This window comes from Fukomys damarensis, unplaced genomic scaffold, assembly GCF_012274545.1.
Source record: "Fukomys damarensis isolate Sample0158 unplaced genomic scaffold, DMR_v1.0_HiC HiC_scaffold_18, whole genome shotgun sequence".
Taxonomy (NCBI): domain Eukaryota; kingdom Metazoa; phylum Chordata; class Mammalia; order Rodentia; family Bathyergidae; genus Fukomys; species Fukomys damarensis.
In genome coordinates this window covers 1,302,378-1,324,677 of record NW_022900930.1, presented here as the reverse complement: position 1 = coordinate 1,324,677, position 22,300 = coordinate 1,302,378, and the positions used below count along the sequence as shown (strand labels likewise).

The 22,300-nt window shown below is 54.6% G+C and overlaps 1 protein-coding gene and 1 pseudogene across 6 annotated transcripts in view; both read right to left on the bottom strand.

Annotated features, from left to right (window-relative positions):
• Ank1 (ankyrin 1) overlaps positions 1–22,300 on the bottom strand; it is a 199,635-nt gene that overhangs the window by 26,877 nt on the left and 150,458 nt on the right. For 5 of the 6 annotated variants that reach the window (XM_010617123.3, XM_010617125.3, XM_010617126.3 and 2 more), the window contains 19 exons: positions 20,074–20,271; positions 15,356–15,454; positions 13,710–13,808; positions 13,379–13,477; positions 12,278–12,370; positions 11,841–11,913; positions 10,165–10,261; positions 8,738–8,816; positions 6,873–6,970; positions 6,565–6,789; positions 5,468–5,622; positions 5,114–5,325; positions 4,548–4,752; positions 4,096–4,192; positions 3,668–3,896; positions 2,436–2,561; positions 2,190–2,309; positions 1,035–1,113; positions 717–791 (listed from right to left, as the gene is read on the bottom strand). In XM_010617123.3, the coding sequence (XP_010615425.1) occupies positions 717–791; positions 1,035–1,113; positions 2,190–2,309; positions 2,436–2,561; positions 3,668–3,896; positions 4,096–4,192; positions 4,548–4,752; positions 5,114–5,325; positions 5,468–5,622; positions 6,565–6,789; positions 6,873–6,970; positions 8,738–8,816; positions 10,165–10,261; positions 11,841–11,913; positions 12,278–12,370; positions 13,379–13,477; positions 13,710–13,808; positions 15,356–15,454; positions 20,074–20,271 (2,458 nt within the window). Of the gene's footprint in view, positions 1–716; positions 792–1,034; positions 1,114–2,189; positions 2,310–2,435; positions 2,562–3,667; positions 3,897–4,095; positions 4,193–4,547; positions 4,753–5,113; positions 5,326–5,467; positions 5,623–6,564; positions 6,790–6,872; positions 6,971–8,737; positions 8,817–10,164; positions 10,262–11,118; positions 11,143–11,840; positions 11,914–12,277; positions 12,371–13,378; positions 13,478–13,709; positions 13,809–15,355; positions 15,455–20,073; positions 20,272–22,300 lie in introns of all 6 variants that reach the window. The other variant, XM_010617122.3, reaches the window with a different exon arrangement.
• On the bottom strand, positions 16,091–20,052 carry LOC104857307 (annotated as a pseudogene).

Genomic DNA, 22,300 nt, shown 5'->3' with positions numbered 1-22,300 from the left:
GTGTTTGCAAGGCAGGCAGCGTCACCACTAAGCTAAATCCCCAGCCCGAGGAGCACCATTTAAAGCACAGTCCCTGAGCTTCTGCGTCCCCACGGCACAGCTTTTCGGCAAGTTTCTGCTAAGGTTTCTGAGTTTGCCTAAAGTGCAGTGCAGGGTGTGTGAGTGAGAGCAGGGAGTCCATTCGTATGAAAGCTAGCAAACAAACACAGAACAAAGGAGACAGTGGAGCTGTAGAGGCCGAGGCTGCCCGGAACCCATGAGCCCCTTGAGGTCAGATGTGCCCACCAGTGCAGAAATGAAACACGCCAGCTGGGACCTGCCGGGACAGGCACTGCCCAGAGTGGGCAGATAGTGTAGAGGTCGGGAGGCACAGTTTTGCTGAACCATTTGGGCTTCTGGGTTCTGTTTAGCTACCTAAACAATCAAGTCATTGTACTGAGCTGTATCCTCGTTTTCCCCTCTGTGAAACAAGCTCATTCCTATCAGAGGCCTCCAGGAAGGTGCAGCTGATTCTTTCTTCCACAGGAAGCCAGAGAGATGCTGAAGGGTGGCACACTGCTTTCCATGGCACTTGGCAGTGCAACTTTGCAAACAACTTGCCCCAGACAATCACAAACCAGACACACAGTGGACACTGGAAATGCTGTACCCACTGCTTCTCATGGGGGAGATGCAGGGTCTGTACACCGGGGCCTTTCTGCCCCATCCCAACTCACCTGCCCAGCTGAGGCCAAGGTGCTCTGTTATGATGGCCACCTTCAGGTCGGCTCCGTCTGTGCCGCTGGGGAAACCTGCGGGGACGGACATCTCACTGAGCAGCCCCGCGGGCACAGATCTGCTAGGTGTGGGCGAGCACTCGGGTCACACTGGGTGGCACTGACTAGAGGGGCGGTGGAGACCAAGTCCCAGGCTCTACTCGCAGTGGGCAGGGCAGGCTCAGGAGACGGCGTCCCCAGTGAAGCCCTGCCAGGCATGGGACGAGGGCGCCACCCAGCCTCCTCATGGGAAGCACTGCATCACCACAGGGCGCCTACCGAGTGCCGACTCGCTGAGCACGCTGTACCGGAGGGTCAGGGGTGTCGGGGTCCTCCTCCTGTCCTCCGCTCCGGTCCCCTGTGGAGGGAAGGCAAGGGACAGGGTGCCTTGAGTATGGGGGTCCCCTTTTCTGGAGAAGGCGGTCTGAGTGCTTATGTGTGGGCAGGTGAAGGGTGCCCGGTCCTGTGGACAGGAAGCGGCTGTTTCTCTGGAGCCTCAGTGCAGAGTGGAAGTACAGGAGGGACAGGAAGCTGATGAAAGTCAAACTTTATCAGTGAGAGCCAGCTCACACCGATACGTACTACTGCTATTCCCATTTCAGCCGCAAGGAAACCGAGGCAGCGACAGTTCAAAAACATGCCTGAGGTCACCCAGTGACCAAGCAGTGAACCGGGGATTTGAACATCAAACTGTTTCTCTTGTTGGATCCCTCTCCTTTCACCAGACCCATTTCTTTTTTCGGTACTGAGGATCGAACTCAGGACCTTGTGCTTACAAGGCAGGCGGTGGAACCACCGAGCTACATCCCTGGCCCTCACCAGAACCCTTTCTGATGCTGCCCTGGGGCATTACGCTGGGTCATTTTTTGTTTGAGGTTGCGGGAAACGGCTTTTGAGAGAAAAGTAGGTTCCCTTCCTCCCTAGAAAGAGAAAGAATTGTGCCATGGACATATGAATGTGGCCTTGCTTCTTCTCTAGATCAGCATGAAAGGCTGATGAGTAAAACAGCAACAGCAGCAGCACAACACCAACGGAATGCACGGACACTCCGGAGATACACGAGCACTTTTGGGCCCTGGCGTAGGTGGACGTGTACCTCACAGGTACGGATACGTGAACATACTTGGTCAAGGCTCCTTGGCTGAGCTCAGAGCCCTGGCTGTTTGCGGTGGCTGAGGACACCATGATTCCCTTCTTTGAGGGCCTAGCACCCTGGGGAAGATAAGCAAGTAAATGACAAAGAGACTGGATCACAGCTTTCCTATAGCTGGTGACCTGGAGCAACGGGCACTGTGCTTTATGTCACATGACCAAGCCGGCGTGCTGTGAAGAAAGGGCGGGGAAGCTCAGACAAGTGACCGGCATGGAGCCCTGTGAAGTGCTCGTGCTGGGCTCTGCCCACCTCTGGCCTGGGGGACTTGGACAGCGGCTTACCTTGCTCCAGGGGGGCATGGCGACGTTCAGGTGGCAGAGGATGTGCTGGGTGTCCTCGTACTTCATTGCTTTTCGCAGGAAGGACAGGAACCCTGCTGGCTCCCGACTGCTGTCCCTCACCTAGACGCAGTCACACAGAGGGAGACTCAGCAGGCGTGGCTGTGGCCAGCAGGCAGGCAGGCTTACAGATTTCTGCCTCCCAAACTTCCCGGACCCGGAGGGGAGGTCGGCAGGAGGCGGCAGCACCTTCACAGGGATGGCCAGGCGGTTCTCCCGAAAGGACTGGAACTGGAAGCTTCGCTGCTGGGCAGCCCTTCTGACGGGCACCAGGTTCCCAGAAAGTTCTGCAAACAGGGGTGTCCCTTCCAGAACCTGGAGGGCAGGGAGGCAGACACAGCCCGTCACATGGAGGGCCTGGTGCTCCGCTTGCAGCATCTGGCTTCCCTCCCCGGCCAGGCCCTTGTCCCAGCCTGAAATTCAGGACGTGCTCCTAGGACCCACTGTCCGGAGAAGCTTCCTGCCTTAGGCACGCTGGTGAGTGAGGCGAGCTTCCTGGCTCCACCGGAGTTCAGGATGAGCAAGCGCTTCCTAAGCTGCTGGGCACAGAGGGGCTGTTACCAAGTACTCTGGAACACCTCAAGGACATCATGATCGGCTTCTGAAAAGCTCTGGGCCTGTTTTTACATCTGCCAGAGGTGTTTAGCCCATGAGCAGACCATTCTAGAAAGACCACACCATGTTTTAATCTGTACGTAAACCAGTGCGGTCTCAGGGTCCCATCTGACCACTGAGAAAATGAAGCTCAGAGCACATGACTGCTGGGCCCAGTGAGCACCGACTCAGCATCAGAGCCAGGGTACCGAAGTCCCCACACTGAGCTTCTGACAGTGGCCCTCCACGTCCCCAGGGGGTTGGCTCACCACGCGTCTTCACAGGAGATATCCGGGGTCAGCAGTGTGGTCACAGCTGTCCTCGTCCCTCGATACCTCCCATCACGGCCCCCCAGTGCCCTTGCTTCCTCAGCTACCAAAGCCTAGCACTGAGCCACTGGGACATCCCGTCTCCACCCTTTACTCTGCTGGGTGACTTGGGCAAGTTGCCTAACCTTGCCTCCTTCCCTCAGCTGCCTGCCATGTGAGTCAGGGATGTTAAAGGTACCCACAGATATAGGAATCAGTCAAAAGTAGGAAATCACTCCAGGAACTGCCCACTGTTATTGTCACCAGTCACCAGCCAGCTAACGGCTGCCTCCCCGGGGTGCACATGGCTGGGTCCCTGTGTCAGTGAGTGACAGCTAATCTGAGATGCCCTTTAAGACAGAGAGCTTGTCCCCTGCTCAGAGGACTTCCCGCCAGCCCCGGCCATCACAGCCCCCAGAGTGGCAGGGAGAGCCCCACCCTAGCTCTGGGGCCGGGTTGCTGGTGTGAGGTGAGGGAGGCCCGTGAGAGTCCGATGAGAGAGGGACCCAGGGGCTGCACCTCTATGTCTCTGCTCCGGGCCACCTCCACGAAGTTCTCGTGCTGTTCCAGGGTCTTGTCCACCTTGTCATCTGTCATGCAGTAGCACCGTAGCCGCCCTTCCCTGGGGTCGCTCATCTTGGCGAAAATGACAAACTTGGCCATGTAGGGCACCGCGGTCAGCTCCTTGTACAACAGAGTGGCGAAGTTCACAGCCTCTGCAGTCCTTGGACAATCTGACAGCCAAAACCTGGAATGAGAGCTTGAGTAACAAGCATGCTCCTGGGTGATGATGGAGGGCCTGGCTCATCTGGTCGGGGTGGTCTGGGAGCCACACAGCGGCCACTCGGCCATCCCTCATGGCCAGGGGACATAGAAGGAGCTCCAGCCCGGACGGTGCTCAGGCCAGGGCCTAAGGGTCACTGGTGGCGGCTCTGGGCCTCCTCTACCTGGCGGAGACGTTGGTGGTGAAGTCGGCACACTCGTTGGCGTACACAAGCTTGGTCGTTCCCGTGATATCTTCCCACTGGGCTTGGTCAGTTCCACCTGCAACAGCAGCAGAAGTGGGGCTGGGGATGCTCTTCTGGCCTCACCATGGAGCTCACCAAAGTACCCAGGCCCCGTACTTGAGGGCAGAGATGGCGCATCTGGGTGAGGCTTGGTTTACAGCCCAAGCACACCACCCTCTCAAAATCTGACCCTCTTCCCAGCAACTGGCAGCACCCTTCTCCAGGGTGCAGCAGGCCCTTCAGGACTCTAACTCAGACGTGCCACTGCTCTGTCTGGAAGCACATGTCACACCAGAGAACCAGCAAAACCCAAGTGGTTCCTGTCCCCTGCAGTATGTCCCAGGAGGAGCTGCCGCCGCAGAGAAAGTGAGACAGGCCCAGGGACGCCTCACCAATGACACTGCAGAGCAGGCGCAGGCTGGTGGTGTCTCCCTCCCCGTTGTCTCTGGGGTTGTCTGTCCATGAAGGAGGCAGTGGGATCCGAAGTCCGATGGGACGGTGGAATTTCCGGCGCCGTGGTTCCACAGTGACAATGGGGCTGAACGTGGCCTGGTTGCCCAGGAGCTTGGTGACCAGCTCGTCTGGGACAGGCTGGGCCTGTGTGGTGCCAAAGGGAGAGGAGGGGCTGGTCAGACAGACAGCTGGGTGCCTCCAACAAGGCCAAAGCCTCCACGTCCACCATGTCCAGCGCAGGGCCCCTGGGGCTGACAGCACCACTCCGCTCTGCACCGTGCTCTGCAGCAGAACTGGCAGTGTGGCTTGACGCATGCTGTGGGGTTTTCCTGGACTTCACGGGTAACAGCTGCCTCGTCCCTTCCACCCACCTTTCTCCCTCGAGCTCCCTCCGGTGGAATTCTGAGGCCCTGACGGAAGTGGATGTTCCAGGGAGGAGGGTGGTCTTTATGGGGGACTTAAGTGACTCCTGCCCTCCGGGACCTAGAGGGGCAGGAGCTGTCACCTGCAGAGCCAGCTTCACTTTCTTGGTGACGGCATTTTCAGGGAACATTGCCTGCACCAGGGGCACCAGCTTGCTCTTCAGAGAGCCGCCCTCGGGCCCGATGGTGTCGAAGTCCTGGCAGAGCCGAGACATGATCACGAAGTACAAGGGGAAGTCGGTGGTGATGATGCGACAGACCCTCTTCTTCTCCAGCTCCTCCAGGCTCCCCAGCTCTGGAAGCACGAGGCAGCGTGGCCCACACTGTCACGCCGAGCTCAGGCTCAGCCCCAGCCGGCCCAGGGACACTGCTCCCCCACCCCGGGGCCACTCCCAGCCAGCCCTCAGCAGCCGACAGCCCCACTGGTGCCCACTCACCCTCATCCATCCCGCCGAGGATCTGGTCCAGGCTGTTCTCGCCGTAGCGGCTCTTGTGCTCCTTCCACACCGAGCCGTTCTCGCTCCTCAGGACCACAAGCTCACGATCCCCTCGGCCATAGGAGGCAAAGTGGGGGATCTCCACAATCACAGGGCTGCAGCAGGAGGGACAGATGGCAGGCAGTGGCTCCCCTGTGGCAGCTCTGCTGTCCCTTGAGTGGAGCAGACCCAGGCCCAGGTCCTGAGGCTCCCGTGCCCTCCGGAGCCCAGGCAGGCTGCAGTGATGAGGGGCAAGAACGGGCACCTCTGCCCTGGGCACAGCTGAACCTCTGCGACCCCACCCGACACCCCCGTATAGGTGATCAACCTCTAAGGGCCTGGCCCCTTCCCGTCACAGGCCGTCCTGGCATTTCTTCTGGTGGGAGGCTTTGAGGGTTACAGTGAAAGGGAAAATCAGTGTGCACATGACAGGTGAGGGCGATGACGAGGGTGAGGGGCTGGGGTGGGTCCCAGTGCCCGAAGGGCGACAACGCTCCGAGACACCCCGCTGGCTTCAAAGGCAAGGGGCGTCCATCCGTGTGCGAGCAATGCCACAGGGGAACTCTCCAGGGAGACTGCGTCAGCATTCACAAAGTTAAACTGCAGGGGTCCCCAAGCAGTCCCGTCTTCTCCTTCCCTTCTGCAGTTTGCCAGCAAAATAAAACAACTTTTTTCTTTGGCAGTGCTGGGGACTGAACCCGGGCCTTTGCACTGAGCCACATCCCTACCCCTTTTTATTTTTTGTTTCAAGACAGGGTTTTTGTCTGTTTTAAGTTGCCTGTGCTAGTCTTGAGCTTGCAATCTCCCACTTCAGCCTCCCCAACACTGGGATTACCCACCAAGGTTTGGGAGTAGTAACTCTGCCTAGGCTGGGCTCCTTAGTGTATTTAAGGAAAGGCAGGGTGATGGGAGTGGGCTCCCCGTTCTGTTTCCCTGGCGGGGCAGTGGAGAAATGGGATGGGCCAGGGCTCCCCCCGGGCAGTGGCAGCAGTGTATGAGCAGCGCGGGCGGGGCTGGGGAACGGGACCACGCGCACACGCCCAAGGGTGCTGCCTCACCTCAGGAACTGGGCGCCCGTGGGCCCCAAGGCAATGATCCTGCTGGCCAGGCCCTCCTCCTCAGCCAGTGGGGGCGGTGTGCTCAGCTTCTGGGGCTTCACCAGGCGGCAGGTGATCCGTGTGGGCGCCGCACAGGTCCGTGGCGGGATCACCACCCTCAGGCCATTGTGGCGACTTCCTCTCATGGAGCCTCCCCGGGCATCGACCATGAAGCTGACTAGAAATCTAGAAGCGGGGCAACCTCATGTTGGGCACCTGTGCCTCTCTCAGGGACAGGGAGGATGGGCCCTGGGGTCCTGGCCACTCACCCTGTGTGGACAGGGCTGGCCACTGGGCTGATGTTGTCGGAGGTCTCCGTGGCTGGGCTGCTGGGGATGAGCGAGTCCTCATCATACTCTTTAGAGGCCTGAGGAGGAGAGAAAGGCCTCCAGGCTCCCGTCACGCCACCCCTAGGCCACCTGAACGCCACAGCAGACCTCAGAGCCCCATGAAGGAAGACTCTGGGGGACAAGGCATTCCTGGGTGAAACAGCATCACAGGCCCCTATACCTCCACAGCCTCTCCATGCCTGCAGACCCGGGCAGGACTCGGGAACAGAGGGAGGGAGCCCTTGCTCTCAACAGGCTGCAGGTCCCCTGCCTGCCGCCCACCTGCCCACCTGCTTGAGGCCCACTGGTTTCCCCTCCGGAGTTGGCCTGGCACCTGCACTGTCACCTCCTAGCTGCCTGCCCTGTGGGACTGTGGTCCGAATGTGAGTGCACGGGGCACTGTGAGGCCTCTATCTCCACCTCTGTGGAAGGGGTGCTCCTCCCCTCACAGTGACGGCACAGTCGCAGGGAGTCTGATCGTACTCTTCTCCTGTCCAGAACTGGGCCCCGTCCCCTTTCCATGCTTGCTTCTGGAAGGAGTCCCCCTGTTGAGTCCAGATGTCCCTCTTGTGGCCTAGAAAAGGCTTTCTCATACCGCACGATCAAGTGCTTCGCTATCTACCCTTCCTGCCCTCTGTCTCCTGCCTGGTGTGTCTGAGTCATTCCTCTTCCCGGCTGGGCAGCAGCTCCGAGGAGGCAGATGCCCCAGGCCCCCTACATCAAGCCCTATGCAGGCACCCAGGAAGTGACCGCTGACCAGAGGGAGTTCAGAGAGGTACTTGCAGCTTGGTGGTAGAGCACAAGCTTAGTGCGTGTAAGTTCCTGGGTTCAATCCCCAGCACTAAGGAAAAGTACAGTTGAAGAGAATGGGCTGGTCAGACAGCAGCGGAACCCAGGCCCACACAGAGGGCTTCCACTGCTGTTGGCAGCACCCAGGAACATGTCATGGCCGCGTCAGGGCCACCTACTGACATCGGCACTCATCCCTGCGATCCACCCCGGCTCGGAACAGCTGAGGGGACAGTGCTAGCTGGCTCGGTCCTCGCTCCATACCTGGGTCTGGGCCCAGGCTGCTACTTCTAGACATGTGTGTCTTAGAGCTGAGCCTTGGCTGGAGGAGAGCCGTGCAGAGGTGGCAGTGCCAACCCCCAGCAGCACCTCAGTGCTGCTTCTCCCTATGAAGTCTCCTTGCTTGGAAAAAAGTGCCAATGGCGTAAAACTCAACGAAGGGAAGTTTGATTGCAGTGAACTGTATCTTACTTATGTGCTTCTTTGTACAGACTGAGGCAGCTCTGAGGACACACAGAACAGTACCGAGATGAGCAACACCCAACCGGAGCTGCTCTCAGGCACCCTCCTGTCCCATTCCCTGGGGAAAGGCGAGCAGAAGCTGCGCCCTCTTGTGGGAGCAAAAGAGGAGCCCAGAGCACATGACGTGCCCAGGGTTATCCCCGGGGCACCTGTGGGCCACCAGGAGGGTTTCTGCCTGGCAGCATGACCTGCTGCCCACAAGGACAGAGTCTGGGCACAGGAATGTGGCTGTAAGCGTGGGCTCTGGAGCCAGAGCTGCTGGCATGGGTCCTCAGCCTCACGCACACCTGGACTGCTATGACAGCGTCTCACAGCCCAGCTCCTCATCTGAGCACTCTCAGAGGCTGACACCCAGGGCTCCCTCCACAGAGCACACGAACCGAGACTGGAAGGTGCCCTACAGACACACAAGCTTCTCCAGGTCGGTTCCCAGCACACTCCACTAGGGGTGTCTTGGCTGCAAACTGGACAGCGCAGGACGCGCTGCTTCTCACCTGCTCCGGCTCCTCAGGCCTGATCAGCACCATCTCAGGGGTGACGCAAGGGATCCTCGGGATGGCAGGGGACTCCACCCTGTGCATGGAGGCATCGGAAAATCAAATGGTGGTGCCGCAGAGAGCCCATCTCTCGTAAGAGACCTGCGTGCGAGGCCTCTCTGCGCCGACTCTGCACAGCCTCAACTCCCCACTCCCACGCAGGGCCCAGCCTCTTCCCTGAGCCCTGAAGCCTTTGCCTCCCTTGCGCTGTGCGGGACCCCGCCCTGCAGGCCAGGCTGAGGCACTGACTCCTCCACGCTCTGTCCCTTCTCCCTGCCCTTTATGCCTGCCGAAGCCACACCGCCCCTGGGACGGGACCTCACACTGGCCTTGGTGATATATTACTCTATGAACATTTGGTTTGGCTTTGTTTTGTTTTCAGTGTTAGTGATGGAACCCAGGGTCTCTGCCCTGAGCTACATTATCCCCCATCTTTTTGTTGGTTTTATACAAAGACAGGGTTTTGCTAGTGCCACACTGGACTCAAACTTACAATCTTCTGGCCTCAGCCTCCCACGTAGCTGGGAACCTAGCTTTGGTATGCATTCTGTTTTGTTTGTGGTACAGAGACTAAACCTAGGGCCTTCACACTGAGCTATATTCTCAGCCTTTTTTAATCTTATTTTTTAAAAACTTCAGTCAAGGTCTCACTAAGTTGCTGAGAAGCCCAGGCTGGGCTTGAACTTGTGCTGCCTCAGCCTCCCAGGGTGCTGAGACTGAAGGCATGGGTTTTGGTGTGGGTGTAAGATCTCATGGCCAGGGTCTGAGTCTGCTAAATACAAATGGTTTAATTTCTTTGTAGTTTCCCTCCCTGCTGTTGAGCTGCCCTGTTCTATGTAAGCCAGTGGATACTTCGGTGTTTCCGAAACACCTAGGGCTAAGTGTCTGCGAACAGAGGCCGGGGTTAGGCTCCTCTGTAAATCATCCCTGTGTAAAATGTTTCCACAGAAGCAGAGCTCACTGCAATCAGACAGGCCTGGGAAGCAGGGTCTGCGTGGCCACAGGCTCTCTGTGAGATTTACCCCATGGATGGAGGGATGTGGCCAGAGGCTGATAGCAGCTTGGCAATTTTCTAATGTGAACCCCTTCCTTGGGGATTATTCTGGGAATTCATGAGGAGAGGGGCTGCGGACGTGAGGCTATGAGCCAGGGGGAAGAGTGCTGGGGAAAAAGGCCCACTGGACAGGTCGAGGTGAGGAAGTCCCCGCTTGTGACCTTGGCAGGCATGGTGCAGAGCTGGCTGAGCCTCACATGCTGGGACCACGTTCCCGTCACAACACAGGTCCTGCCCTTGTCACGACTTCTCCCCAGTCTGCAACTCCACCGTGATCCAGTGCTGTCCCTTGGCTTCCCATGGGGTGACCCCTCCAGCCAGCCCTGCTTACACCTGGTCTAGCTTTGGCACAAAGTCCAGTAGCTCCCTCTCTTCATCCACGTCTCTGGAATCCTGCCGCTCAGCCTTGGAGCCTACGAGGTCTTCCCCTGGAAAGCACAAACCCTAGTGAGCAAGTGCCTGGAGACAGAGGGCCTCCTCTTTCTTCCCGAGGAGGGGAGGGTGGCCTCTGATGCTCCAAGGGGTCCTGAGCCCCACACGGTTTGCTCAGTCCTGGTCCCCCAGCCCAGGAGCTCGGAGCAAGGCAGCCAGCTCCTAACCTCCTAGTACCCAGCTTTGGAGGAAGGACGACAGCACGGGTAGAAAGAACTTTCTTAGCCTGACAAGTTCCCATTGCAAAGCAGCCCTTTTGAGGTGTGTAGTGACACCCTAGAAAGAGCTGCTACTGCTGTTCATCACCACAGAGGAATTAACTACACTGGAACCAAATCCACTCATTCAGAGAGGTTGGAAGTCATTTTGTAAACATGATTCCTGAAACTTCGTTATTTTCATTACTTTTTCTGTTGTCTCACAATTCCTCATCATGGAATTATTATTTGTAATTCCAAAGCTTGTTACAAAGAGTTCAGGCTGCTGGTGCACCAGGCCTCTTGGTTTCTCTCCTTGCCTGACCTGGGTTGGAGCCTGGGCCCTTGCCCTCGCCCACCATCAACGAGTACGAGAAGGGTGTGCCTGGCTTTGGGGTGTGGAGTTGACAGATGGAATCACACAGCTCATGCAGTGATGACCACAGACACAGTGGCATGGGTACAGACAACGCGGACAGGCACGCGCAAGTGCCCGGCAGGGGCACGTGGTGAGCATGTCCTGATTTAGTCAAGCTCTGGGCTCTGACTTGAGCCCCCCAGAGGATGGAGAGCAGCAATGGTTAGTGAGGACTGGAGTGCTTGGGTGGGATGCACTCTGGTGAGAGAGATCACAGGGAACAGAGAGTGTTGCATACCCATTATAGTTATGTGAGCAGTTCCTAGAAAGCAAAGGAGAGCCAAGTTGAAGGAAGGACAGCACTGAGGTCAGATAAAGTAGAGACACATTATCAAGGGCACACAAGGACAGCTCTACACATTAACTGATAAGGTCACACAGCCACCGAATTACAGACAGCAGGAGCTGCAACATAGACTCAGTCCAATCCAGAGGTCTCGCAAGCTCAAGAGGAGCGGGGATTATTGCGGGGGGGGGGGTGGCACTAAAAGCACCCTGCAGTTCCCCACGTTGACTCTGCTGTGACTTCATAACAGTGGACAAATCTCCAAATCTACCGGCCCACCTGGGCCACACCTTATTAAAACGAATTTTCACCGATTGTAAATCACCCACTTCGACTCAGGCAGAGTGTTGGGAAATCAGCAGCCCGAATGTTACCACAGTTCCAATTTGAGTCACATCCCACCCAACTCAGTGCCCACCATACACACACGCGTGCACACACAAGAGCTCAGGAGAGTTTAAACTTCGATCCCTTGGATGTCAATTTCCCCAAACCTACGATTATACGAAAGGGAGTTTTTGATAATGGACAAATATGTAAAGAGTGGGTCCCTGCCCAGTGCTGAACCCGAGTGTACTGTGAGGGACCTCGCCCGTAGCTTTGCAAGGGGCAGGACGCAACTCGGGGTGCTCAGGGTCCCTCGGAGCCCGTGAGCTCATCACCCTGTACATCACCTTCATCCTCAGAGACGTCCAGGACCTCGTCGACAGTCTCAGGGTAGCTCATCCGGGGCTTCTCACCGGCTAACTGAAAGGAGAGAAGGCGACAGCTCAGCACCAACAGCAGGGCGCCCTTCCCACCCACCAGGCACCTGGTAGCCATGAGGTGACAGAGAGGAGGTGGGAAAAGAGATGCACCCCAAAGGAGGAAAACCAGACCTCTGGGCTCTCTGCAGGCCCCCCAGGGACATCTGGGTCCCATCGGGCGCTGCTCCCTCTGGCCACCGCACCAGTGTCTCTGGCCACTAGGTGGCAGCACAGCCCGCCTGAAGTAGGCTGCTCGCCGCCCTCTGGGTGGGTGCTTTCGGCTAGGTAGAGGACCTGGGCTTCCAGCATAACCCAAAGGTCTGGGGTTTGGGCTGGGATCCCGGTGCAGGGCAGGGCAGACATACCACTAGGCTGCTTTCATCCGTGACGACTCTGAGCACGTCTATTACAGAGATGTAGCCCAAACGCTTGGCGATTGCCAGAGGCGTGGTTCCATTCTAGGTCAAACAGAACAGGAGGGTGCGGTCAGACAGAGGGCCCGGTCAGAGGACAGTGTGGCCCCGGGGGCAGAGTGGAAGGGCCAAAGGGACAGAAAGCTCTTGGCGCCAAGAACCAGATCTCTGTAAGAGCACATGTCTCAGTGCCCAGAGGCCGGGGGGCGGGGGGAGGCGGGGACCTGTATGGCAGTGCTGTTAGGTGTGGGGCAGGGGGAACCCTGGAGGGCAGAGCCGCCTCCCAGGAGGGAAACCTGGGAGAGGCGGTGGGAAGCCCCGCTCTGATCCCCGGAGCAGAAGGCAGAGGGACACAGCTCCCGGAGAAGCGCAGCACCAAAACAGCCCTGTGCTTCCAGCAGCTGAGCGGCCACGGGGGCGGTCACAAGTCACTAAAGACGAGCAGGGCATGTTTGCAACTTGGGTTTTCTTGGTACCCAGAGTCAAACTCAGGACTTTGTGCTTGCCAGGCAAATGTGGTGCCAAGGAAAGGCAGGTGCAGTGCCACTGAGCGAAATCCCGGGCCCTAGTGTGGCACCAACGAGCCACAGCTCTGGCCTTGCAGCTTTGATTTCAAGAGAAGAGTTAAGTGAAAATGAACTGATGCCGAGGCCTTGGTTTCTCGGGGGCTTTCTGTGTAGCTCTGGGATGTGGCCAGCGGTCCAGTTACCTCCAGCGTTCACAGCACTGTGCACTTTCAGAGGCAGTCTAATCAAACCTCCACACAGGAACAGAGGAGGTTCATCCTCTGAATGAGGGCCCACAGCCCCAAGACAGGGCACCTGAAGACGCTCGCTGTGCTCACGTGTGCCACCCTGACAGCCATTTCACACCTCGAGGCAGAGTCAAGAACATTTCAAACCAAAACGAGGAGAGTAAACGCTGCTTAAAAGGACGAACTTCAGTCACCAGAGAAACGAACTGACCACGGAGCTGTCTGAGGAGGCACCGAAGGGCTCAGGCGTCCTAGCACAGCAGGCCCGGGCCCAGACCCAGGCATGAGCCACCACTCACCGAGCTGACCTCGTTTGGGGAAGCGCCGCTCCTCAGCAGCAGTGTCACGATGTCTGTGTGTCCCTGCTGCGCCGCCTGGTGTAAGGGGCTGTACCCCAGCTGTAAAGGAAGGCCAAGATGGCAGGGCCGCCGCTGAGGGGAAGGGTGGTCCACACACTCCAGAGCCCATCAGCTTCCCGCAGGAGACATGAAGAAATGCATTTTCCCCATTTACTCCCGCAGGGACAAAGTTTAAAACTGCGGCGCAGCCCAAAGTATGCTCAGAGCAGCTCAGGGCATCCTATGGCACATGGGGAGAGTCCAGGTAGGACCCGGGCTAAGCACCCTGTACCTTGGTCTTGGCATTGACGTCTGCCTGGTGCTGCAGCAGAAACTTCACCAGCTTGATGTTTCCATAGTGGCTGGCCACGTGGAGTGGTGTGTAACCCATCTGAAACGCGGGAGACACACAGGTCTCAGTGCCCAGGGGGCATCCGGGCAGGCTGAGAGCTGCTACCAACTGCCTTTCTCGAAGGCCTACAACGCTGCAGCAGCTGGTTAAGAGGGAAGGAGGGCCTGCGGAAGGCGGCGGCTGCCGGTCTGGGCAGGAGCAGGGCTGAGGTGGCAGAGAGTGCGCACATGGGAACGGCGTCAGCCTGGGGAGAGGGGAGCGCCCTGGGGGCACCTGAGAGAGTGAGGACGGGGGTGGGGCCCAGGGACAGTGGCAACATCTAGAGGGAGCCAGCGCCAGAATCCCAGGGGTCATTTCAAGGAGGCCACATGGCATCACGGTGGCCTGACCACGCTACCCTGTGTCTGTCAGGAAGGCGAAAGCCCAAGGAATTTATGGAAAGCAGTCACTGCTTGAAATGAGCAGGCTGTGCTCACTTATTCATGGGTTTGGGCTGCCAAGGAGCCAATTTGTCCTGTTTAGATGTTTGGTTTTTTGGTGCTGATAGGAAACTTGAGGCCTTGTGCAAGCTAGGCAGGTACCATCAATTACCATCAAGCTACACCCCAGCTCCTGTGGAATATTTAGGGGCCGCCCCAAAGGAGAATAAGCCAAGGCCTTTGAGGTCTTTGGTCCCATGCCCCAGCGGAACCAGCGACAGATTCCAGAGCCTGAGGCCTGGACCTCTGCAATGGCTTTGCAAGTTTCCAGTCAGTTCTAATGCACAGAACGGGGCTCCGCAGAGTGGGACCCCAAAGGACGAAACTAGGTCCACAAGAGAAACCCTAAGGATCTAGAATATTCTCAGGTTTAAACAGGTTTTTGTTGAAGCTTCAGGACATTTAGCATGACATTGGTGCTCAGTGCCCAGTGCTCTGGTGGGCAGCTCTGGAGGGAGAGGGGTGGAGCAGGGCAGTGTCCCCAGATGCCTGTGACAGAGGAGCAAAATGCACATCTATGAAGCCCCTTCTTTCTTCCCTGCTGGAAAAACCTATCCTCTCTGGGTTCTGGTTCCTGTCTCACACAGGCATCAGGTTCCTCAGCTCCTCCCTGTTCCTCACAGCCTCCTCCAGCTGAGCTGCAAACACCACTAGCACAGTGTGTAGACTGTGCGTGTGACATCATGTTTGCCTCACACTGCCGTACAGGGATCCCTGCACATGGAAGGCGTGCAGAGAAAGACAGACGGATATCTCTGCATGCAGGAATAAAGTCATGTTTTTGCGTGACTCCAGGGGAACCTGACAGGTGGACGTACTTCCTGCTCCCCTGAGACTGATCTCAGGGTCGTGAATAAGCATTTCTCTCAAATTCTTCCTCCAGAGGCTCGAAGGCCTAGCACACCTTTTAAAACCCTCAAACGGAAAGTAAGATCCTTAGGACCGAGGTCTTCAAACTCCACTGCCAGGCCGAGGAAACGGCGGGAGGAAAGTTCCACCCGGTTCTTTGCACCTCTGTGCAAAGGGAGGCTCTGAGAGGTGAGGGAGGTGGCCCTGGGTGGGACAGCAGGGGTGGGCCCTATGGGACGGGGAGGCTGCCAGGCTCACCCGGGTGGTGGCATCCACTGTGACACCATGTTTGATCAGCACATCTGCCACTGGGACGTGTCCTTCCTGTGCCACCAGATGGAGGGGAGTGAGTCCACTCTGGAGAGAAAAAACGGGCGTCAGTTTTGAGCCAGGAAAAGGTATTGAGGTTTGGGAACCTGACCTGGCTCTGTAGCCACTGACCTGCATTTTTGTTTTCTTTTTCCTTAATAAAAAAAAAAAAAAAAGCTGCTTTATTAACTCCAGTGGCAAATTTATAGAAAGTTAACACATCTGATCTATTCAGATTTACATTGATATGATAATTATATGTGTAAAGTTCTTATTGCAGTCATGTTCTACACCGAAGACAAATATTCAAGGGGTTCTCTAGGTTTCAAAATTCAAATCTCAGCGCCGTGGCTGAATAACATGATTACAGACGGAGATCAGAAAGCTGTAAAAGTGCACGCTTCACAGCAGCTCCCTTCTGTCTCTCTCACCCTTTCCCAAAATCTTTTTCATTAACAATCTCTACTCTTAAAAGTGCATTTAAATTTTATAGGTAAGTGATTTGATTTAAACGATTACTTGGATCTTTAAAAAATTTCAAAGTGTATCAAAAAAACAAGAGAAATGCATTTAATACTAATTATTTATTAAAATGCCAAAAAGCAAACAAAAATCCTCTTAAATATATAAATACTTAAATATGGAAAATAGCCATCAATAGTCAAAGTATTTTTAATAGTTGTACAAAAAAAGTAAAGTGGGTACTTGATGCCAGGGAAATTTAAAAATGAGACTCTTGAGGCAAATGCTGCCTGTGGGCCAGCCTTGTATTTTAAAAATTTTAAACCTAATTTATACATACACATATATCGAAAGAAATTTTTTTAAAAAATCACACCACAAGTAAAAATATTGGTGACTTGTTTACAAGGTGCAATATACCAGTACAGTGTATTCGTCTTAAAGAATGTGGCTTCTCAAATTTTAAAACTCCATCGATTTTCATTGATGTACATGGTTTAAAATTCAGTTTTGTGACATAACACAAGAAACCCAAGTAATGAACCCTAGGCCCTGAGCACCTTGTATTCCAACATTAGTGAGCATGAAAACTTTTGGAGAGTAAAGATTATCTGAATAAAATTTATGGCCCGGAGCGAGCAGTCAGTAATCCCAACACACATTATGGCTGTGCAACAAATTTTGTATGGTTTGCATGTCCTTCAATAACTGAAGGGTTTTCCTGCTTTTTTCCCAGGTGTCAGTTTGGCAAAAGCCTTTTGACTTGTGGTTCCTGTGAGTCCAGAAGCACGGCTCCTGCTGTCTCCTTCTCCATCAAGAGTCTTTTTGTTAGCTCTGAGTTCCTTGTCCTGATTCTCTGGCGTCTTTCTCTAGCCGTGCTTGGCATTTTCAAACTTTAGTTACTTGGTTGGCGTCTGCTTCCGTCTTTCCCACTAGGCCCCAGTTCACACTCGGAGCTCTTTCAAATCAGTGTTGGTGACTCCTATAGAAGTTTCACAAGCTGCTGTGCTGGTGACCAAAGCTCATCGGGCCAGACCCATCCTGTGAAGTCGGTGGGCCTTCTGACAGCCCTTCCCCAGTGCTGCTGGAAGAGGGAGGTGTTGCCGACTTCTTTCTCCTACTACCTCGTGAAGGTACTTGTGTTGCCACAGGAATGTTGTTCACCACTCGATCACTGCATAAAACTTCACTGTGTGGTTTCATTAGGTGCGAGACATGTTGAACATTAGCTACCATGGCACGGCTAGGACTGTGGTCTAGCGGCAAAATCACACAAGCGTAATCTACAATGAGGCTGTGCACTGAAACATTTAGGAGGTCCTTCCTTCTCTGGTGGTTTTGACTTTTTTTTTTTTTTTCTTGTGGTGGGAGCATGTGACGTCGTTTCATCTTCAAAGGTACGTCTCTGTTTCTAGGTCAGCCTGCTACTCAGCTGCCTTAGCCTGCATGTGTTTCCTTTCTGCTCTTTTTCAGAGTTTTGCTTCCAATTCTTGCCTTTTTTTTTTTTCCTGCAAGCGCTTGCCTCGTGCTAAGTTTGCTATGTCCCACTGCCGGAAGATCCAGTTTTACAAGCTGGCTCTGAACATGCGTTTGAGCCTGCTGCCGGTCTCATTCTCGGGCTGCCTGTTTCTCCGAGACAGATGCTCTCCATTTCTGCATGCTTTACCACAGGCTGCTCGTATCCCAATTGTTTTTCTAAAAGATTACACTCATTTTCTGCAGCTAGCAGCTGAGATGTCAGTTCTCGATTGTGCTGATTCCTCATTCTTTCAATTCTCCCTGTCTTGCATCTGTTCATCTCGTACTTTTTTTATACTCAACCGTTTCTCTAGACCAAGTTTTCACACTTTCTTCTGCCTGAATCCTCTCAAGTCCCAGGTGTCCCATCTTATCTTGAAGCTTCTGCGGAGCAGAAGACACGGCTCTGCTGCTGCTTTCTGCGCAGGCAAGCACAGACTTATTTGGGGAGCGTCGCAGTTCACTATCAGGGAAAGGTTTATTGGGTGGATACAATACATGCAGAGATGCAGAAGGATGAACCCTACTTCGTTAGACTGCGATGGTTCAGCCAAGATACCCGAGAACTGAGACTCAGAAGCCGCAGAAACCGATGCCACTGCCATCTTTCTGGTCCCACGGCACCGGCCTCCGCTGACTGGGTTCACTCTGAGTTCCTGAGCTCTTCTTCAAGAGCCTAGAGCTGCTCACCAGAGGCGGCCCTAAGAGGAACCCCAGATGGAAGGGACGGGGCGCTGCCACCAGGGTAACTGTACCCCCACTATCCACTGACCTGCATTTGACCAACTATTTGGTAAAACTCTTCTTGTTCAGGACCTCAATACCTTTACCTCCCCAAAAAATGAGTTGGCTAAACTAGATCAGATGTTAGCAGTGTTTTCTGTTCGGAGCTGGACTGTCAAGACCTTAGGCCCATAGCTTTGTAGCAAGTACCCAAGGTTGCCAGTTGTGGTGACAAGCAGCTCCGGCTGACACGGAAATGAGTGAGGCTGGCTGTGTGCCAATAGAGCTTTATTTACATGGACAAGGAGTGCACCGGGTTGGGCCACAGTCATCGGTGAATCTCACGGTGCCCTCCAATTATAACATTGCCCACTTCCATGCTAAATTTTGGAGACTCGGTTTCCTAGTTTAGGATACAGGGATTATCACTGACTCAATGTCAAGGGCAAAGTGGGACACTTGAGAAAGCGTGGTGTATGTGAGATCATTTGGAAGAGGATGACGTGCCGGGTAAAGGTAGCACGTCATTATCCGCACTGGTGCAGCACTGCACAGAGGGGAGGGTGTCTCGGGAGTGACAGCCCTGCTCTACTTCTCAGCTCATCCTCGGGCGATGGAATCAGACATCTGGTTTGCTGTGTAGCATGTGCCCTGCATCTTACCTCCATGACCTCTGTAGACAGTGGGACAGCTTCCTGTTCCTCTGCCAGCACAGGCAGGGACTCTGCTTCTCTCCTCTGCCTCCTGCATTTCCCAAGGCTACCCAGGATCCACGGGTGGTGCCTCCAGCACTGAGGTCACCGTGTCAGCCACCAACCTTTCAGGCAGGTGCCTCACCTGACTCAAGATCAACTCAAGAATCGGCTGTGTGAGGGGTGTGTTCTGGGACAGACCCACCATCATTACAGTCTCCTAACACAGCCCAAAGAAGTGGGACCAGGAGACACTCAGGCTGCCAGGAAACACAACATCCCACCATGACAGTTCCCAAAGGGAAGTCACCTGTCTGCGTGTGTACACGAAGGAGCGATGGAGTGAAAGTTTTTTAGGAAGTCTGAAGTCATTCCTAGAATGCTCATCTTTGAGAAACTGTTATGTTAATTAATCATCTGCAATGGTTCTTCTACTGTGTGACTCCATTTATATAAACATCCAGAACAGGCAAAGTGACAGAGCAGCTGAGTGGCCTCAGGGATGGGGCTTTTGTGGGAGGGAAACTGGCTGCTCTGGAGACCAGGTTCCTGCTGGGTTCTGAAAATGTCTGAAAGTTACACAGTAGTGACGATTGGCCAGCCATGTAAATATCCTAAAAACCATCAACTTGAACAGTGTAAAGGGTAATTTTTTGGGTGAAATGTATTTCAATAAGGTAGTTATTTTAAAAAAGAAGTAATTCTTGGTCAGGTTAGGAATTTGTTTGAGAACCTGAGGAAAACCAGCAATACCTCATCCAGAAAAATGCTCTTGAGCCCTAAGTATTGTGTAACATTTAAAAAGACTTCATGTTCATCCTCCTGTAATTTCTACATTCAACTCCTAACGTACAGGTCTGTTTAAAAAAATCTTCCCCCATAGGAGATGGATATTTTGTACCAAACTATTTAAAACATTCCTGATATAGATCTGTCGTATTTGAGAAAGCGAACTCTGGATTTTCAAAATGATCTTTTTGTGGCTCCCTGAATGTGTCTGTTTAGAAAGACAGGGATGGTACAAGAAAGCCAGAAAAGGCCTTGGGTCCTGCAGCTTTCAGGACAAGCAACCTCCCCAACGGTTTTCTACAGAACTGAGCTAAAGCTAACAAAAGGCTGCTGTAAGGAATGTACACACATACACACACACACACACCATCGAACTCAGAGGAGGAGCACACAGTGGGTACTCAGTACGCAGGTGTTATGTCCAGTGAGCTGGCACTGATCACTGCTGAGACTGAAGGGGGCATCTGAAGGTGCCGTGCCTACCTTGTTCCCCAGATTGCCGTTGGCTTGCTTCGAGAGGAGCAGTGTCACCATCTCTGCGTGGCCTTCCTGCGAAGCCAGGTGGAGGGGAGTCACGCCCTGCACCGACTCTGCATTTGCAGACGCCCCGTACTGCAGCAGACTGCGGGCCACATCCATCTGGTTCTGCTTGGCAGCGATGTGCAAGGGCGTGTAGCCGTTCTGAAATGCAAGAGACACCGGAGCTTGGGGACCAAAGCCCGAGGGAGGCCTCAGCACCAGGAAAGTCACTAAGTCAACAAACAGTCCACTGGGTCTGGACACAGACAGCTTTCCAGGCCCTCAGTCAGCAAGCCTCTGTGCTTTCTCCACCTCCTATTTTCTGGTATTCTGCTGGGACCAACTTCAGGGCACAGGAAGCTAGGATCAAATAGGTGACCTACAGAACAAATCTAAAGCGAAGTTCTCCTTTCCTGCCTTAAGAACCCAAAGCCCCCAACACTTCAGAAAGGAAGAGAGGACATAGCCTTTTATCTTTCCCTGTGCAGTTGGGCCCAGAGCTGCTCCCTCAGCCACTGGCACCAGGCAGGGTGATGTGCGGGGCAAACAGTGTCTCAGGAGGACGTGGGAGCCAGTCCTGGGCTACTCCTAACAAGATGTATGGCCAGGGCAAGGCAGTCCACCATCTAGAATTTTTTTCTTAGTTCTTTTAAGCCATTACAAGTGGATAATAACATCTACCTTCATTTCTTAAAATTCTTGGGTGGAGCAACTATGATAATGCACAAGAATGCACTTCCCCAAATTAAGATCAGAAGCAATGTACAGTGAGTCACGCCTTTGCAGTGCAGTGATTCACAAGGCAGCATTCATTCCAAGACCAGATGGAGGAGGTTGGCCCTGGACACCAGCGGTGGCTCTGTCACCATGCAGTTTGTTCAGTTAATTGTTTCGGTAGCAAAACTTCCTCTCTGAAGGAAGTGCCTGGGTTTCCGTGCAGAGCAAGCTCCTTGCCTCATGCAGACCGCTGGTCTAGAGACAGGCTCCTCTGGTCATGGTCGTTAGGAGCCACTGCTCGCCTCAGTATGTTTTAAGCTTCCCGAAATCAGGTAGAGCACGGCAGGCGTTTTCATCCCTGTCCCATGTCGTGGACCAAGGCGCCAGTTCTCTGCAGTGAGACGTGCCCTAGCCACTGTCACACCGTGGGTAAACGACAGCCCAGTCCAGCCCTGGCCCTTCTGCCGGAGCAGTGCTTCTAGAAGGTGCCATGTGTATGCAGGTCGCTGGGGTCCTTGCTCAGATGTGATTCCCATCTGCGAGGTCTAAAGAGGACTCAGACTGCGTCCCAAGGACCACACTCTGAGCGGAGAGGCCTAGAACACTCAGGGTGCAGGGCCCAGCCCCTTGGGAGATGGCTAGAGGTGAGCGGTCTCAAGGCCAGGACCCCTCTGCTGCCCATGAGGGTGGAGTCCTCCACCTCCACGCCACTCGCTGTCTTACTGTGGTGACCAGCATTTCTGACCGCCAGGACCCCCGGCCGGGAGATGGGAAGGGACAGGGAGGGGTATTTACCAACACGGTGGCCCTGGAGGCCATGGGAAACAATGGCAAGGCGAGGCTGTACAGTGGCTCTTCTGGGGAAATTAAAAAATTGTACTTTACTCCCCAAATTAAATTGAACAAAAAAAATTTTCTGTGAAGAAGTCCATAACAGAACTCCTCCTCCTTAACTGGGTGATGTTATGAAAATGCACGACAATCTTTGGGGGTCATGTTCAAATGACAACATTGGCATTTTGATTAAAAGAAAATTAATTAAGCAAAATAACTCTTATACTATATCGAAAGAGAGCAAAGAAAAGGAGATGCAGTTCAAGACACAGAGCTGCCTCCCAACACAGACCCTCACTCCCTGAGAGACACAGTCTGCAGCGTGGTCACAGACACGGCTCAGGAATGCTCGATGACCTGGGCAGCTGTGGGTGTCCATGCTGGCAAGGGCTGACCAAGGAGCACGAGCACAGCCAGGCTCTGAACACGGACCTCTGCCCTGACGAGCTGAGCGGACAGGGAGTGACCTGAGTAGGGTGGGGACAAGGGCAAAGTGGTCGCAGGTCAGGGACCAGCGACTGTCAGCGGCTCCGCTCCCCAGGAAATGAGCTCACTGGAAGGAATGCAGGCGCAGAGGGCTCTGCCTCATCAGCACAGCGCAGCACGGCGCTAGCCTCAGACCAGGAACGGGGGGGGGGGG